Consider the following 19,516-nt stretch of genomic DNA (forward strand, 5'->3'; position numbering starts at 1 on the left):
CGCCTCTCTCCCTGGCGTGGCCCTCCCCCACTTGGTGTGCGGGGTGATGTCACCACGTCAGTGCTTTCGTGTCCGCCACACGCACCCCCCCAGAATCCCCGCGCACCTGAAGGGTCAGTTTGCGGGGCAAACGGATGACCCGGCCGAAGCGCCCCCTGGCGACTGGCGGCGTCTGTGATGCAGGGATGCCATCTGGGATGCCTCCGGCTGCAGGACCGGGGGGCGGCGTGGCGGGGCGGTGCCGGGGGTCCGCCCGCAGGGGGGCGGCCCCGACGCGGGGGTCGGGCCACTGGCGGTGGATGGTCCACATCGAGGTGGGCTGGCTTGAGGCGGTCTACAGAAACGCGGTCAGGAGTACCGCCGATGTCCAGGGTGAAGTGCTTCACCACGGTCTCCAGCACGCGGAAAGGCCCGTCGTACGGGGGCCGCAGTGGTGTCCGGTGGGCATCGTGGCGGACGAAGACGTACTCCGCCGTGCGAAGCTCCGGGGCGACGTGCGTCGGTGGGTGCCCGTGGCGTGCCGTTGGCACCGGGACGAACCTCTGGGCGGTCTCCTGCAGAGCGGAGCGCTGCTGTGCCGCAGACCATGGTGCCGTGGAGTGAGGGAGGAACTCGCCCGGCACCCACAGCGGTTGCCCGAAGACCAACTCCACCGCGGATGCGCGCAGGTCCTCCTTGGGCGCCGTCCGGAGGACCACCAGGACCCAGGGGAGCCTGTCGACCCAGTCGCCGTCGCGGAGGGTGGCCCGGAGTGCGGCCTTCAATGAGCGGTTAAATCGCTCGCACAGGCCGTTAGCCTGGGGGTGGTAGGCCGTGGTTCGGTGCATCCGGACCCCGAGCCCCCACGTGACTGCCCCCCCAGAGCTTCGAGGTGAACTGGGGGCCGTGGTCGGACGAGATGTCTGAGGGGGCACCGAACCGGGCGACCCAGGTGGCGATGAACGCCTGCGCGACGTCCGCCGCCGTCGTCGACGCCAAGGGCACGGCCTCCGGCCACCGGGTGGTGCGGTCCACCATGGTGAGGACGTGGGTGAAACCCCGCGAGGGGGGCAGAGGTCCCACCAGGTCCACGTGGACGTGGTCAAACCGGCGTTCCGGCACCGTAAACGGGGCCAATGGGGCCTGGGTGTGCCGGTGCACCTTGGCACGCTGGCACTTGAGGCACGGCCTGGCCCAGCCACGGACGGCCTTCCGGAGGCTATGCCAGACGAATTTGTCGGCGATCAACCTCTGGGAGGCCCTCGTGCCCGGGTGGGACAGACTGTGGATGGCGTCAAACACCTGGCGCTGCCAGCCCGCGGGCACGATGGGGCAAGGCCGCCCGAGGGAGACGTCGCACAAGAGGGCCGTGCCCGCGCCGTTGATCGGCACCTCGGTGACGCGGAGGCCCGTGACGGCAGTCCCCAAGGCCTGGACGTCGGGGTCAGCGGCCTGGTCCGCTGCCATCCGGGCATAGTCAATGCCGAGGTCGACTGCGTGGGCGACGGCCCGGGAAAGGCTATCCGCCACCGGGTTGTCCTTCCCCGCGACTTGCCGGATGTCCGTCGTGTACTCGGACACGGCCGAGAGGTGACGCTGCTGCCGGGCCGACCACGGCTCAGTGACCTTGCCCATCGCGAAGACCAGCGGCTTGTGGTCGACGAAGGCCGTGAACACACGGCCCTCGAGCAGATGGCGGAAGTGCCTGACCGCCAAGTGAAGCCCGAGCAACTCGCGGTCGAAGGTACTGTAACGGGGTTCGGGTGGGCGAAGCTGCCGGCTAAAGAACGCCAGCGGTTGCCAAGCTCCACGCACCCATTGCTCGTGCACCGCATCCACCGCGTAGTCCGAGGCATCGGTGGTGAGGGCGATCGGTGCATCGGGCGCCGGGTGCGCGAGCATGGTGGCGTTAGCCAAGGCAAGCTTCGCGCCCGTGAACGCCGCGTCCATCTGCTCGGTCCAGGTAACGTCGCCTTTGCCCAGCTTACCTCGGAGAGCTTCGTGCAGGGGGCGCAGGAACTGGGCGATACGGGGCAGGAACCGATGGTAAAAGTTCACCATGCCCAGGAACTCCTGCAGCCCCCTGATCGTGCGGGGGCGCGGAAACCCCTTCGCCGCCTCCACCTTGGCCAGCAGGGGGACGGCTCCGTGCCTGGTGACGCGGTGCCCCAGAAAATGGAGTTCGGCGATGCCGAACCGGCACTTTGCGGGGTTCACAATCAGGCCATGCTGGCCCAGGCGTTCGAAGAGCGTGCGGAGGTGGTGTAGGTGCTCTTCGCGGGACGCGCTGGCGATGAGGATATCGTCCAGGTAGACGTGTACAAAATCCAAGTCACGCAGGATGCTGTCCATCAGCTGCTGGAACGCCTGAGCCGCATTCTTCAGACCAAAGGGTATCCGCAGGAATTCGAAGAGTCCGAACGGCGTGATGACCGCCGTCTTCGGGACGTCCTCCGGCCTGACGGGGACCTGATGGTAGCCGCGTATGAGGTACACCTTCAAGAAGAAGGACATGCCCGCCAAACGGGCGGAAAAGTCCTGAATGTGGGGGACGGGGTAACGGTCGGGGGTGGTGGCGTCATTGAGACGGCGATAGTCCCCGCACGGTCGCCATCCCCCGCCGGGCTTCGGCACGATGTGCAGCGGCGACGCCCAAGCACTCTCCGAGCGCCGAACGATGCCGAGTCGCTCCAGGGTAGCGAACTCCACTTTTGCTACTGCCAGCTTCGTCGGCTCAAGGCGGCGTGCCCGGGCGTAGACCGGTGGCCCGACGGTGGGGATGTGATGGGCCACCCCGTGCTTGACGGCCCCTGCCGAGAAGGTGGGCTGCGTGAGGGCCGGGAAGCCTGCGAGGAGGCGGGTGAATTCGTCTGTTGCCGGAAGCATACAGATCAACGTGGCCGGAACCGAACCGTTCGGCAAGCCGCTTGGCAAGCCGCTCGGTGAGCCGCTCAGTGGGCTGCTCGACGAGCTGGGCAGCGCACGAGCGAGCGAGCTGAACGTCTCGGCCTGGACAAGACGTCTGTGCTTTACGTCGACCAGGAGCCCATTTGCGCACAGGAAGTCCGCGCCAAGCAATGCCATGGGCACGTCGGTGGTGACGAACGAACATCGGAAAACCTGCCCTCCGAACCACAGAGAGAGGCAGCGTTTTCCGTACATACGGATGGGCGTCCCGTTCGCGGCAAGCAGCGCGGGGCCCCCGCCCGCGGCGTGCTTGTCCGACGTACTGGCAGGAACGACACTCACCTGCGCTCCTGTGTCGCACAGGTAACGGCACCCGGATAAGGTGTCCGTGATGAACAGCAGGCTGTTCGAACGGCCGGCGCTCATTGCCACTATCGAGCGCTGGCCCGGGCGTTTCCCGACCTGTCGAAGGAGCATGGCGGATGACACTGTCGAGCCTCGTGGCCGAACTTGGCGTGGAACCAGCACCAGGTGGTGGAGCTGGAGGAGCGCGGCTGGCCCCGCCAGGCCGGTGGAGCCTTCGGTTTTCCCCGCGGTGGTGGTTTTCGCTGCGGCGGTGGGCGGGGCATGGCGGCGGCCACGAGGTGCGTATCAGCATGCTGTGTATGCTGTGTAAGCTGATGCTGTGAATCAGCATCGGCCTCGGGATCCACGAGGTGGGCAGCAGCATCAGCCTCGAGATCCGCGACGGCCGCACCGACTCTCGCTCGCGTGTCCGAAGCCGCGAAGTACCTGTCCGCCTCGGCGGCCAATGCTCGGGGTTCCGTTAGCACGGCCCCGGCCAACGCGAGGCGTACCTGTGCTGGAAGTTGGCGATGGAAAAGCGCCCGGAATAGAGAACCAGGGGCTTCGTCGCCCAACAGCGACAGCATATGGTCCATTCGGACCGACGGGCGCGTGTCGCCGAGCTCGGGGAGATCCAGGAGGCGGTCGGCCTGTGTGTCCTCCGTGAGGCCGAACGTGGCTAGGAGCAGCCGCTTGAGTGCCTCGTACTTGTGGCCGTCCGGTGGGTGGCGAAGGACGGGCACAACTCGAGCGGCCGTGCCGGGCCTGAGGGAGGCGATGACGTGGCAATAGCGTGTGTCGTCGCCGGTGAGGCGCCGAAGCTGAAACTGGGCTTCGGCTTGGACGAACCAAACTTCGGCCTGGGACTCCCAAAATTCGGGAAGTTTAACCGACATCGCGTTGTTGGCCATGGCAATGGCGTCGTGTTTGGAAGGATCGCTACGGCAGATCCAACGTCGAGGTCACCAATAAAGCGCGGTGTTACGCGCGCTACTTGTAAGCAAGGAGGAAGCGGACAACGCGGCAATTTGTAAGAGTCTTTATTTCAAGAGCTCACTGTAACACTGAGCTGCTCAGGGCTGCGCGCCCCGTGTATATCGTGAGGCCACGCCTCTCTCCCTGGCGTGGCCCACCCCCCACTTGGTGTGCGGGGTGATGTCACCACGTCAGTGCTTTCGTGTCCGCCACAGGCTCTTAGTTTTTTCCCTTCTAGCCCGAACATAATACTCTGTCTAACGTTCTAAATCCCCACCCCCCCCCCTAAAAAAACAAAAAAACAACAAAAAAACAAACATTTATTTTCCTTTCTCCACGTGTACTGTTGTCTCATCCTGTATTTTCTGTCCAGGTGTGTTGTTCGCCCCGCCCCCATTATCTCCTTGCCATCCACCGTTTGCCCTGTTCACGTGACTCGTGGTGGTCCCTCTCGGCTCTCCCCCCGTTGGTATTTTGTGCATATAAGATTGTTCACAGTTCTGTTTAAATATTATTTAAATATGTTTAACCTTTCCCCTTCTGTGTTTTATTCAGTGGTATATTACAACACGCTGTTTTTCTTCCTATTTAAAAGGCTTTTCTCAATTTCCTCTCCAACTCATTCCACTTCAAAAAAAAGAAATTCAATATCTTATACGTCTCCGTCACTACATGGTCTAAATTCACATTCATTCCATCCCTCCTCCATCGTTCTGAATCGGATTGCTAACTTGAAAATCACAACAAACCCAATTTGTTATCAATGTTCGTCTTTCATTAATCATCCACTTTCTAAACTCCCCTCTTGCCCCTCCCATCCAAATCCCCCCCCTTGCACCTACACTCCTAAACTCCCCCCTTGCCCCTCCAATCTTAAACTCCCCCCTTGCCCCTCCACTCCTGAACTCCCCCCTTGCCCTTCCCCTCCTAAACTCCCCCCTTGCCCCTCCCCTCCAAATCCCCCCCTTGCCCCTCCACTCCTGAACTCCCCCCTTGCCCTTCCCCTCCTAAACTCCCCCCTTGCCCCTCCCCTCCAAATCCCCCCCCTTGCCCCTACACTCCTAAACTCCCCCCTTGCCCCTCCACTTCTAAACTTCCCCCTTGCCCCTTCCCTCCAAAACAGCCCCCCTTGCGCCTCCCCTCCTAAACTCCCCCCTCACTCCTCCCCTTCAAAACTCCCCCCCAACCCCTCCCATTCAATTCTGCCCCCATACCATTCCTCTCCAATTCTCCCTCCTCCCCCCTCCTCCTCCAAGCTGCCTCCTCCCCACTTCGTCTCCCTTCTATCTCATACCTCCATCCCCCCCAAACCTTCTACTTTCCTCTGCCCCCCTCAAACAACCCCTCACTGTGCCTCATCCCTTCACCATCAAACCTTTCATCCTCCTCATCCTTCCCTTTCTTGGAACTCTTCTGCAATATCTGACACACTATCAACTGCTCTCCCTACCTCCCCCTCTCATCCTTCATCTTACCCTACTCCTCCCCTCCCCTGTCCTGTACCCGATGCACCCCCTCTCTCTTCATTAACGGTATGGACCTCAAACATCCGGGGCCTTCGCTCAAACCTGACTGATCTTTCCATACAGGTTGCTTCTGACAATCCAGACTTGATCTGCTTAACAGAGACTTTCCTCCTTCAAGATGTCTCTGATTCCTTAATATCTCTTCCTGGTTACTCCCTCCTCCGGTATGATAGACATGAGCCTCGGCCTGGTGGTGGGTGGCTATCTTTATCAAAAACTCTCTTCCTCACTCTCCGTGCACTGCCCTCTTTCCTCCTCACCCCCAGGAGTACCTCTGGCTACGGCTTCCTCTCCGCTCCCACCTTTTGTTCATATGTGTTCTGTACCGTCCCCCAAACAGTGATGACTCCATCTACATTTCACTGTCTGACAACATGGACCAACGTCTATCCACTCATCCCAACTCTCTCTTCCTCATATGTGGTGACTTCAACTGTCATCATGCCACCTGGTTGGGTGTGGGTTCCTCTCTCACCAGTCATGGCACCTCAGCAAAGGACTTCTGTGACTCACTGGGATTGACACAATCTGTCAATTTCCCGACCCGGATCTCAGCCAATGGAGTATCTTCTCTTCTAGACTTGGTTATGACAAACTTTCTGCTAATGTCTGCTGCTCTTCTTCTGCTCCATTCGGTTCTTCTGATCATGTGCTTGTCAAAGTGGACATCTCTCTGGCCATTCTCAGAGAGCCTCCTCAGCGTCGACGAGTCTGGCATTTCACTCAGGCCGACTGGGACGGTCTTCAAGCAGCCATCAATCGTCTGGATTGGTCTCCCATCTCCACTGCCTCTGACATCAATTCTTCCTGGGAATTCTTCCAAAGCAAACTGATCTCTCTCATGCACAGATTTATCCCATCTCGCCTTCAGTGTCTTACCCTTCCTCCCGTCCATGGTACACTGAATCTTGTGGTGAGGCAGTAGCCCTGAAACAACTTGCCTTTGCCTCTTGGAAGGCTAATCCAACTGAAGGCAATCTCAGTTCCTTCCACTAAGCTCGGAACAAGTGTGTGTCTACCCTCAGGAGTGCCAGGAAGCACTATCTCTCCTCACTCAAGAATGAACTCTCAAACCTGTCTCCTTCCTCCAAATCCTGGTGGCGTCTGGTCAAATCCGTTTCTGGTGTTTGTTCCCCCTCCATCCCCTCCCTTACCTCAAATGGCCACACGGTTGACATCGCACGTGACAAAGCCGAATGCCTCAACTCTGTGTTTGCCTCAAAATCCTTAGTCCCAAACCCATCTCTCTCTGTTCCCACCTTTCCCAGTCGAACCCAACTGCTCCTGGACTCTGTGTCCTTCTCTCCTGACAAGGTGGAGGAGGTTTTGTCAAACCTCGACTCTGATTCTGCAACTGGACCAGACGGCATCAGCCCACGGGTCCTAAAATCCTGCTCTGCCGCTCTATAGCACCCTCTCTCTGTTCTTTTCACCCTATCTTTTGCTCAAGGTCATCTGCCAGCATCCTGGAAATCAGCTAACATTACCGCTTTACACAAAAAAGGTGCAAAAACATATCCTTGCAACTACAGACCAATCAGCCTGCTCCCAATTATCAGCAAAGTCATGGAATCCATCATTGCTTCGGATATGAAATCTTTCCTCTTCTCCAATGGCTTGATCTCTGATCATCAATTTGGTTTCAGACCAGGTCACTCTACTCTGGACATGCTGCTTCTGCTGTCTCAATAATGGATGGAGGTCCTCAATGCCAAACAGGAAATCAGAGCTGTCTCCCTTGACATATCACGTGCCTTCGATACGGTCTGGCACCCAGCTCTGCTCACCAAACTCTCCTCCTATGGTATCCATGGAAATCTCCATGCATGGCTTGCGGACTTCCTCTCTGGTCGTAGTCAACGTGTGGCACTGAATGGATTTCTCTCATCTCCCCTTCCTGTTCAGGCTGGAGTTCCCCCAAGGTAGTGTGCTGGGCCCTGTGCTTTTTCTGGTCTTCATCAATGATCTCTCCGACTCTCTGGAAAATCCTCTCTATCTCTTTGCTGATGACTCCACTCTCTGCCGCTCCATACCTCTTCCCTCAGATCGTCAGTCTGCAGCCTCCTCACTCTCTGAAGACCTGGACAAAATCACAGACTGGTCAAACAAGTGGAACATGTCTTTCAATCCTGACAAATCTCACTCTCTTACTATGTCTCTCCGAAAAGATCGACTGGACAACCCTCCCATCTACTTTCTCAACAATCCTCTCCAAGAAGTTGTGTCGCTCAAGCTTTTGGGTCTCACTATCTGCCATGATCTTTCTTGGGAAAACCACATTTCCAAGCTGGCCTCCAAAGCCAGTCGCCGACTGGGCATCCTCCATCGTGCGAAGTCCTTCCTCGGCACACCTGAGCTCCTCACCACATACAAGGCTTTCATCCGCAGCTCAATGGAATACTGTTCTCCCCTATGGGCTGGTGCTCCTGCCTCACACCTGGCTCGGCTTCACGCTGTTGAATCCAAAGCTTTCAAAATCATTGGAATCTCCCACGATGAAGCTATCTCTGAGGGCCTTTCACTCACTTACCGCAGGCAGGTAGGTGGTATTTCTGTCTTCTACCGACTCCTCTCCGGCCTTGCTCCCCCAGCTCTCTCTGTGCTCTGTCCCCCAAATATTCCTACAGGTCGCACAAGACCTGCCAGCAACCCTCTGATGGTTAAACTGCCGAAATCTCGGCTCTCTGCTCGCCTTCACTCTTTCATTCCTCTTTTCTCCCGCCTCTGGAACAAACTCCCACACTCCCTTCAATCCCACTCCTCCCTCCAGGTCTTTAAAACAGCTGTTCACCACCATCTCTTATCTTCCCCCATCCAAAACCTTGATCTTTTCTACCCCCACTAATTCACCCCAGATCCACCTTGTTTGAAATTCCAACTTCTTTCCTGGAAGTCCTGGCAGTGTCCATATGTTTATACCTCTCCCCCCCCCCCCCCCCTTCACATGCCTCTCCCCCAAAGCCCTCTCCCTCCCACAGATCTCTCGATGTCTCCATGTCTCTCGGTCCCTGCTCTCAAATGTTGTGTTTGTGTCATTCTCCCTCTCTCCTCATCTTGTCTACCGCTCCCGATGTTATTTGTTTTATGTGTCTGTTTGTCTTTCTGTGTGATTAATGTTCGCTCTTTCACGAGCCTCGATCTTGTATACAAAAAAAAAACCAAAAAAAAAAAACACATCTAAACAGGCATGACAAGTCTAAACAGGGATCACAAGTCGAAACAGGTATCGCAAGTTTAAACAGGGATCACAAGTCTAAACAGGGATCGCAAGTCTAAAGGGGGAACACAAGTCTAAACAGGGATCACAAGTCTAAACGGGGATCACAAGTCTAAACAGGGAACGCAAGTCTAAACATGGATCACAAGTCTAAACAGGAATCACACGTCTAAACGGGAACACAAGTCTAAACAGGGATCACAAGTCTAAACAGGGATCACAAGTCGAAACAGGGATCGCAAGTTTAAACAGGGATCACAAGTCTAAACAGGGATCGCAAGTCTAAACAGGGAACGCAAGTCTAAAGGGGGAACACAAGTCTAAACAGGGATCACAAGTCTAAACAGGGAACGCAAGTCTAAACATGGATCACAAGTCTAAACAGGAATTACACGTCTAAACGGGAACACAAGTCTAAACAGGGATCACACATCTAAACAGGCATCACAAGTCTAAACAGGGATCACAAGTCGAAACAGGGATCGCAAGTTTAAACAGGGATCACACGTCTAAACAGGGATCACAAGTCTAAACAGGGAACGCAAGTCTAAACAGGGATCGTAAGTCTAAACAGGGATCACAAGTCCAAACAGGGAACGCAAGTCTAAACAGGGATCGCAAGTCTAAACAGGGATCACAAGTCCAAACAGGGGTCACACGTCTAAACGGGATCACAAGTCTAAACGGGATCACAAGTCTAAACGGGATCACAAGTCTAAACGGGATCACAAGTCTAAACGGGATCACAAGTCTAAACGGGATCACAAGTCTAAACGAGATCACAAGTCTAAACGGGATCACAAGTCTAAACGGGATCACAAGTCGAAACAGGGATCGCAAGTCTAAACGGGATCGCAAGTCTAAACGGGAGCACAAGTCCAAACGGGTTCACAAGTCTAAACGGGATCACAAGTCTAAACGGGATCACAAGTCTAAACGGGATCACAAGTCTAAACGGGATCACAAGTCTAAACAGGGATCGCAAGTCTAAACGGGATCGCAAGTCTAAACGGGATCACAAGTCTAAACGGGATCACAAGTCTAAACGGGATCACAAGTCTAAACGGGATCACAAGTCTAAACGGGATCACAAGTCTAAACGGGATCACAAGTCTAAACAGGGATCGCAAGTCTAAACAGGGATCGCAAGTCTAAACAGGGATCGCAAGTTTAATCAGGGATCACAAGTCTAAACAGGGATTACAAGTCTAAACAGGGATCGCAAGTCTAAACGGGATCACAAGTCGAAACGGGATCACCAGTCTAAACGGGATCACAAGTCTAAACGGGATCACAAGTCTAAACGGGATCACAAGTCTAAACGGGATCACAAGTCTAAACGGGAATCGCAAGTCTAAACAGGGATCGCAAGTTTAATCAGGGATCACAAGTCTAAACAGGGATTACAAGTCTAAACAGGGATCACAAGTCTAAACAGGGATTACAAGTCTAAACAGGGAGAAGTCGGAGCAAATGAACAAGACGACTCTCAGGTGAAACAGGAACCAGTCACACATCAGTGCATTGCAATACAGCTGCATTAATGTCGGGACACGAACACCAACATGCATGAACAGCCTCCACATACCACCTGTCAACTCCAAAACGATTCAAAACACTTTTTTGTCATCAAAATACAACGTGGACCTTGTAAACCTTCAGTTGGAACCCACCTGTTCTGATAGGGATTCAGGCTGGCGATGGGCATGCAACGGCCCTGGCTGCCAGGTGTGTCAGGACTACCCAGTGCGGCAAGGTTTGGGGGTCGAGAATGGCCTGAGAATGTAGGACTGGGTAGTGGATCCTGAATAACTTCTGTGGGGAAAAAAGAGAGAAATACACACAATGATGTGCCCACATGTCTGGAGAACAACACAACACGACTCGAGCATATTGGTCACTGAAGCAAATTTGCTTTTGAGGTCAAAAGGTCATGGTCCCCTCAAATCGTCCATTTTTTGTATTTTTTTTAGCTGTTTTTCATCATGTTTAGCATACGGAAGAAGTCTGAATACAAAGTGGGCGTGGTTAGGCTTTGCATGTTCAGATGTTTTCTGGTGTTACATTATTTCCACAGTGTGGAAGTTTCCGTTCAAATCTCATGGTGTTTTCCGCAAAGAGTCGGCGAGTTATCGCCTGCATCCTTGACTGAATTCATGGTTCTACCCGAACCATTTATCACCATTACAAACCACCGATTGTGGTCTTTTCCAAATAATTGTTTAATTCCTTACGAACCAAGGCAAAGGCAAACCATTCAGTGTAATCTTTCATGTAACAGTGTTAATAACACCGTTCACTTGTAAATGGAGTAAAATCCACAACGAATAATTTGTGTACTTTGTGCTAATAGTGTTCGTAATACTTAGTAATACATATAGGAATAAGTTTTACTTGAAATCTGTGCAATGGTGAATTACTAGACATGTGTATATATATTACAAAGTATTGAAAGAGGTCACATTGTAACTTTGTAACTGTTACGGATTCGTCACTTCCGTTGTTGTGGTTTTCATCCACTTTAAACATTTTTGATTCCATGTACTATTGTTGTTGTCGTTTGGGGGAAAGAGAGATTACTATTTTCAAAAGGTAAAAAAGTTAATGTTTTAAATGAAACCGGAACCAGAGGACGACGAAGAGGAAGAAGAGGAAGAGGAGGAAAAGAAGGCGGAGCGAGTGAGTCGGACAAGAGGCCGAGCTGCTTTGAGGTCTGGAGCGAATGATTGGTGAACGAGGGTCACGAGTGAACTTTGGGTTTCCCAGGAAAGGATTCCTGCGACAGAGTTATTATCGCTGTGACAGATCAACCTGCGTGTCAGGTTTTGCGGTTGATTCCGAGGAGAATCATCGTAGTGCTGTTATGCCTCGAGAACGGGCCGTCGGCCATTTTGACTCGCGCACTTTGCGCATCGCTCAAGGTTTTTCACTTCGCTTCAATCATTCTCACCGCATCCAGACGTTAATTTGGTGTGTGTGTAACGTGGCTTTTGAGTGAGAAATCTGCGGTTCACCGATTGAGAGCCGTCAAATGTCCATACCTGAAGGTGTGATTTCCCGGTCGCTTCTCGAGGACACCTTCGCCCATCTTTGGCAGTGTAACTGTCAACCCAACGGGATTCTGGTCTCGATACGACATCGTACGGACGATCACTGAAATGGATCGACCTTGGCTTGAAGCCGGAAATCAACTTTGGCTTGAAGCCGGGAAAGAGACATTGGGGATGTTCTTTTCGCTCACTTGGAGCACAGTGAGTTATATATTACGAAACTGATGGTACCATCATAGGAATTATATATATTGATTGTACTTTTGATTAATATTGTTACTGTACCGTTATTCTTGTGTGACCTTAATACAATACTTGTTTGTTGGTAACAATTGGTGTGGTTTCGCCATTGATCCTTGGCATACAGAATAACAAATCTTTCTGCCGTGACTCCTCTCGGGGCTCGGAGGTACACCGTGACCGGGGTCTGGGGAGGAGCACGTAAAAGAAATTGCGGGCTCGTCTTTGCTGACAAAATTCCCAAATCTCGTCCGGGATAAAATTCCCGAACATTAGTCCGGGATAGAATTCCCTTACATCCTCGTCTGGTATAGAATTCCCTAACATTCCCAAAATTCCCAAATTTGGAATTTTTATAACATTCACAAATTTTTCAAAAAAAATTTGAACATTTTTGTGTGAAGGTTAACAGGTGCTAACTAATAGTCACCATGGTGTTTGACACAGATGCAAACATGGGTGGTAGAATCTCTGGTGGGACAAGCAACATGGAAAGAGGTAGCCTTGGATTGGTTACCCGAGGAAAAAGAAAATGTGGAGCTCCGGAAATTGGAGATGCAACTGCAGAGCCAGGAAAGGTTAAAAGCAGAGGAAAGGAGAGCTGAAAAAGAACTCGAGGAGAGCAGAGCAGAGGAAAGGAGAGCTGAAAAGGAACTCGAGGAAAGAAGAGCAGAACAGGAACGAGAACTCGAGGAGAGAAGAGCAGAGGAAAGGAGAGCTGCAGAAGAAAGAAGAGCAGAGGAAACAGCAGAGGAAAGCAGAGCCGAAAGGGAGTTAAAGGAATGTGACATGGAGTATCAGAAGGAACTTAAACTCAAGGAGCTGGAATTAATGGGAGAACGGAGAGAAGTAGTATCCATGCCGGCTAGTTCGACAACTAGTCAGAACACTTGGGATGTTGGTAGGCATGTGAGGCTGGTTCAATGAAATGAAATGAAATGAAATGAAAAGGAGGCAGCCAAGTTTTTTTTACACTTTGAGAAAGTGGCTCAAATGCTAAAATGGCCTGTGGGGTCCTGGACTATGTTAGTGCAAAGTGTTTTGGTGTAGGCCATGGGGCATAGGGCTAAAATGTGCCCAATTTGACAATTTCGTGCAACAACGCAGGGGATTACTTAAAATTGCTATAGATGGGTTGGGGATGTGCTCCTGAACAAGAAACACCATGTCCCCAGACACCAGGGGTGCTCATTAATTTTTAACGCGCACTTGATGAAAATGCAAGTAAATATATATTCATCAACTATACGTTACTGCATTTTCTTTTATTTCTGGATAGTTTGAGGAGTAAAATGAAAAAAATTGATTGTGATATTGTTTCTAGACCTCCTTTTCACTAAAATACACCAATAAACATGATATTTTTGTATCTAGATAGTCATAGCGATAAGTTGAAAATGAATCCAATCTGAAAATATGGTCCGCCGCAGCTGAAACACATGTTGTGCCGCAAATAAATCATTTTTATTTTACTTTTTTAAAATTAACTTCTCACTTCTACCTTCTATGATCAGTTCATCTTCTTTGATTTGAAGAATGGCAATGAGTGGCAGTTGACGGCTGACTCCTTTTACTTTTTAGAAGATTCATTTTCAACTTATTTATTTAAAACAGTACAACATGTATACATTACGCATGTCATGGAAAGTGCTTGCATGATTAACAGTGTTTAAGAGTACTGTTACTTTTGCTTCGTTTCCATGTTCAATACATATAATGTATACATGCCAGGATAAGGCAGACAGACATAAATAATTGAGACAATCAAATTTGTTTATGATATCCTTTACATTATAATTTACATCATTGTTCAATTTACAGCTTTCAAGTTTGAGAAATTTGTACTATTAACTATATTCACAGGTATAAGGTCGAAATCATGAACACAGGACTTTCATTTAAAAAATGATTGTACTTAAGAATAAATTAATTTTAAACATGTCAACCACACATAGATGACAATCAGTGAAAAAATCACTGATCATCCAGGATTCGAACCTGGGAACCTGCGCTTTACTAGTGCGACGCCCTAACCAACTGAGCTATACGATCAGATGGAGAAGAACGGATGATTTTAAATCAATAGGTCTTCAGTTCTAGTCCCGTTCCTCTAACATCCTCTCATCTGAGAAGCGTATTGATTTAAAATCATCCGTTCTTCTCCATCTGATCGTATATTTCAGTTCAACTTCAACTTCAGGTTAGAGCATCTTACTAGTAAAGCGGAGGTTCCCAGGTTCGATCCTGTATGATCAGTGATTTTTTCACTGATTGTCATTGATGTTGTGTGGTTGACATGTTTAAAATTAATTTATTCTTAATTTATTCTTATGATATTAACCCACACGTTTAAGCTTCGTTTCTATATGATTGTACTTGATATCATATTTTTGATGCATTTGACATTTCATTATTTACGACTTATCTATGAAATGAAACTTCCATTTGTTTTACTTAGTTCTAACAGTTAAGTTTACATTTCTTTCCCATAACTCTATTTCCAAAGAGTGTCCATGAATGGTTTGTAAAAAGACAAGTCAAATAACAGTATTAACACCCAGATAAGATGTGGTTTATCAGTATTGGGTTGATATGAGCAATGTCATTCAATTAACGAAAAGTACCTTGTAAATTGTAATGTATGAAATAAAACGTACTTTCAGTGAAAATGTTATTGCCGCTAATGCCTACAATAAAATATATTTCAGATAAAATATGATTTCTCATGTAGTATTATTTCAAGTTGACAAAATGTGTTTTAAAGGTAATATATAGTGGCATCTCATAAATATATAACGTAACGTAACGGCATAAAGGTAATATATAACATCTCAAGGTTGGATCTGCACCATACGTCACATTCTGCTCGGAAGTGGTTTATCATAATTACCAAGTTGAAGCCTATGCCAAATTGCAGAGCCAAATTTGAACTGAATTAAATATAATTTAATTTAATAGCCCAGCTATGCACGGATTAGAGCTGCTTAAGCTGTAATTAAGATCCTAAAAACTGTAATGAGGTGTGACATGAGCCTGATGACATAAACCACAATATCCCCACATATCATGATACTATTACTAAAGTAAAAGAGCATGCTTGCAATAGTACGATTTGTATTATAAATTGTAGTCTTGAAATAGATAAACAAAATCATAAAATGTACATTTCATCATGCATGACTTGCTGAGTCTGCTGTACATTTGTCAATTGAATTTGAAGATACTACTCTTCTAAGGCCAACTCCAAATCTTCCGGAACTTGTTACTAACTTGCTTGAATCAAGCATGATGATTTATTTGATCATGATATATGGCAATGTAATGTGAATTCTATCATCACGATCAGATTCTATCATCATGATCATGTCTATGTTTGCAGAACAATTGAAACTTTTGGCTAAACTTAAAGCTTACTAAAAAAATTACTACATAATCATATTAACTTACCATGAGATGTAGATGTTTCGGTCTTTTTCTCCTTCAGCCTGTTCACTTTACTGATGTCACAAAAGCGACGTGAACAATCATAATGGTAGCCAATGTTGGGATTTTCTGGTTTGGCTTCAATGCAGGATTGTGTATCGGCAAAATCAAGCCCCGGCTTTACCGCACAGTCGGCCAGTAAATCGCGTTCTTTACAGTCATAGAGCAACCATTTACTCGCAAATTCAACAAAGCGGGCCCAGTTTTTATCATTGAATTGAATGAAATTGCTTTTAGTTTTATGGACAACATGCATCACGCAAAATTTGGACGAAAATTGAACAGGTTTTCCTGTCACTGCCGAAGCAATGGGCGTCGCCATCTTGGTTTGTCAGCTACCGAACGGAGCTTAGTATGAGCTGCGTGATTGGCCAATTACGGCACCTGACGTATCTGGAGCGCTCATTCGCTGAATTTATCACGTGAACAACCTTGTCCGCGAATTTTAAACCTGATTTTTTTATCGAAATTCTTTCTTTATTTGTATTTTAATGTGCAGGTATATTTATTGGGGACATTATTATATCGAATGGAACGAATATTTTGCTGATTTTCATGAATAAATCAAGTAATCCCCATTCCTGTTGCACGAAAAAGTGGATTTTAATGGTATGCCCCATGGCCTAGTGGGTAAAGCTCAAGATATCTATTCAGCTTTACCGATTGACCAATGTGCAGATTATGAGATAGTGAAGAAAACCATTCTCAAAGCCTATGAATTGGTCCCTGAAGCTTACCGGCAAAAATTCAGGAATGCCAGGAAGAGGGACAGTGAGACCCATGTGGAGTTTGCCAGAATGAAGGAAACCATGTTTGATCGGTGGTGTGACTCGAAGGGGATTGGGAAAAACTTCAACCTGTTGCGACAATTGATCTTGGTGGAGGAATTCAAACAGTGTGTCCACGTGGACATTAAAGTACATCTGGATGAAAAGAAAGTACCAGAGTTGTATGAGGCAGCAACCGTGGCAGATGACTATGCCTTGACACACAGGATGGGGTTCCACAAACCTAACTTCCCGCCTAGAGTTAGCCAGGGGAGTTATGGTAAATCAGGTGCAGAGAACAAATATTAATGGAGGCGGCCGAGAGATGACTATGGGGGCAAATCTGATACTGCGACATTTAGGGATCAGAAGACGACAGTTCCAAGACAGGCTTATCTTCCGGGGGGCCCGAGGCAGACCACGAGTTTTTCCTCCGGGCCTACTTGCACTTTTTGCAAGAAACCTGGGCATTTGATGTCCCAATGTTACGCCCTGAAAAGGAAAAATCAGGAGTGGAGTCAGACTAGTACAACTCCAAATGCATTGGCCAATGCGAGAAATCGTCCTTGGAGGACAGTGCCTTGTGAAGGTTCCCATGCCAAAGTTACGGCATCACAGAATGACCTTGTTCAAGAGGGTTACAAACGTTTTATTTCAGAGGGGTTTGTGTCACTGGATGGAGACTTAACGAACCAGAGACCTGTTAGGGTATTGAGGGACACAGGAGCACATCAATCTTTGATGCTTGAGGGCATTTTGCCATTGTCAGAGAAGACGGCACCTGGTGGTAGTGTTATTTTACAGGGGGTTGGTGGCTATGTTAAAGCTCCACTTCATGTCATCCATTTGAAGTCTGATTTGGTATCAGGACCGGTCACCGTAGGTTTACAAGCCACTCTTCCTGTAATAGTCCAAGCCATTTAGCATTTGACGGGGAAAAAACTGCAACACTACCGATCTCATTAGTATTGATTACCCTCAAGGTACCTTTATAACATACTAAAAGTATAAAGGTCTAAAAATATGGGGTGACTCTCAAATAATGCAATCAAGTTTTCTCCATTTAGCCCCATGTTAAAAGACGTACATATGCCGCATGCTATGATTATTGTCGCTCTCTGAACTTCTATTGCTTATTTTATACACTGGACCTAATCACTAGCACGATATAATAAATAAAGGATATCATACTGTACAATATTGTATATATAAGTGAAGTTTTTACTGTTTTAGTGTCTTATTTAACCACACCCCGTTTTACAAAGACTGCTCACTCCACAGCAAGCGACGGTACATCATTATTTGTTTGTGAACCATATATATCTTAGTTTTTAATCCCATCAATGACATGTATTTAGTATGTTTAGGTCTATTGGCAATAACATACAGTAATAGTATATTCAACTTTTCTATATTTGCAGGTAATCCAACCTGAAGAATGGCGGCCAATTCGTGTGTGTTCTGCAATGAATCCACCAACAACGATAATCCAGTAGTGACACTTCGTGAAAAGGGAAGTCGGACTATTAATGTTGTTAGTGACCAGCGCAGTGACCCAATACAGACTGTTCCAGGTCAAGTTGTTCATCAAGAATGCCGACGTGTATACTGCAATCCAATAAAGGTAGCACAGAGTATCAGAGATACACACAGACCAGGCCCAAGTGTATCGCTCCGATCAGCAGAGGAAGCCTTCAACTTCAAAGCAGATTGCCTCTTCTGTGGTACAAAGGTGAACTTTGATAACAGGAAACAACAAGGAGATGTCCACTCTATCACATTTACAGAATGGAAAGATAGTCTTCTGCAAAAGTGCTCAACAAGGAACGATGCTTGGGCCGATACTGTTCGGGCTCGACTGCTCATTGTGTGTGACCTTCCAGCGGCAGATGCCGTGTATCACCAGGTATGCAGTTCAAATTTCCGGACAGGGAAACTGATCCCTCTGAATTTTGTACATAATGAAACAGTACAGAAGAAACAGAAATTGGGTAGACGATACAAATCACCACACGAAGGCGGTCGTCCTGCTCTGGATGACAGATGTCAGGCATTTATAAAGGTGACTGAATTCCTTGAGGAAAATGACGACGAACAAAACACAATCTCTGATCTGGTGGACAAAATGGCCGAGTATCTTGCTGACTCAAATGCCGAGTCCTATTCTCAAAGATATATGAAAGACAGACTGATTGAACACTTTGGCGACAGAGTCATTGTCACAACAGTTAATGGCAAATCGAATGTTGCAACGATGAGGCAAACAGCTGACAGTGTACTTTTGGAGTTTCATGCAAACCAGTCTAAGGATCCTATGATTCAGAAGAAAATAATCCTGGAAGCTGCCGCTAAATTCATACTGGATGACATAAAGCAAGTGGAAACAGGGAATGAAGCATACCCAACATCGGAAGACTTTGAGTTCAAAGACGCCAGCCTCAACTTTCTTCCTGATACTCTGAAGATTTTTCTTGGAAAGATCTTGAAGGCAAAAGATGTAGAGCTGAAGATAGCTTCAATTGGTCAGGCTATAATGCAAGCTGCACGACCACGTGTCCTGATTGCTCCACTGCAAATTGCACTAGGGGTGCAGCTGCAGCACCATTTTGCCTCTCGTTTCCTTATTGATTCACTGCATGCACATGGGTACTGCAGCTCATACAAGGAAGTCACACGTTTCAACCAAAATGCAGCTGTATACCAGGGTACGGACATACCCAACCACAAGGGAGAATTTGTTCAATATGCAGCTGACAACGTCGACCACAACATTAGAACCTTAGACGGACACAACACCTTCCATGGCATGGGGATAATAGCCATGATTACCCCTGGAACAACACAAGGACATCCGATTCCTAGAGCTCAGGTCACTGCCAGCGACATAGAAACAACTGGAAGAATCCAGATACAGTACCATAGAGCTGACGACCAGGCACTTGCAACCTTGACTTATGGGAGCGTGCCTATCATGAGAGCCCATGATCCCACAGCCAACCTTGATGTACTGTGGAAGACGTCACTGCT

At 48.9% G+C, this 19,516-nt stretch overlaps 1 protein-coding gene across 1 annotated transcript in view; it reads right to left on the reverse strand.

Moving 5' to 3' along the window:
* The window catches only part of LOC137440035 (replication protein A 70 kDa DNA-binding subunit-like), a 172,423-nt gene that overhangs the window by 97,819 nt on the left and 55,088 nt on the right, over positions 1 to 19,516 (reverse strand). The window contains exon 6 of the mRNA XM_078768297.1: positions 10,623 to 10,764. Coding sequence (XP_078624423.1) covers positions 10,623 to 10,764 — 142 coding nt within the window. The remainder of the gene's footprint in view (positions 1 to 10,622; positions 10,765 to 19,516) is intronic.

The sequence above is a fragment of the Myxine glutinosa genome, chromosome 14 (assembly GCF_964187855.1).
Source record: "Myxine glutinosa chromosome 14, kmMyxGlut1.1, whole genome shotgun sequence".
Lineage (NCBI taxonomy): Eukaryota > Metazoa > Chordata > Myxini > Myxiniformes > Myxinidae > Myxine > Myxine glutinosa.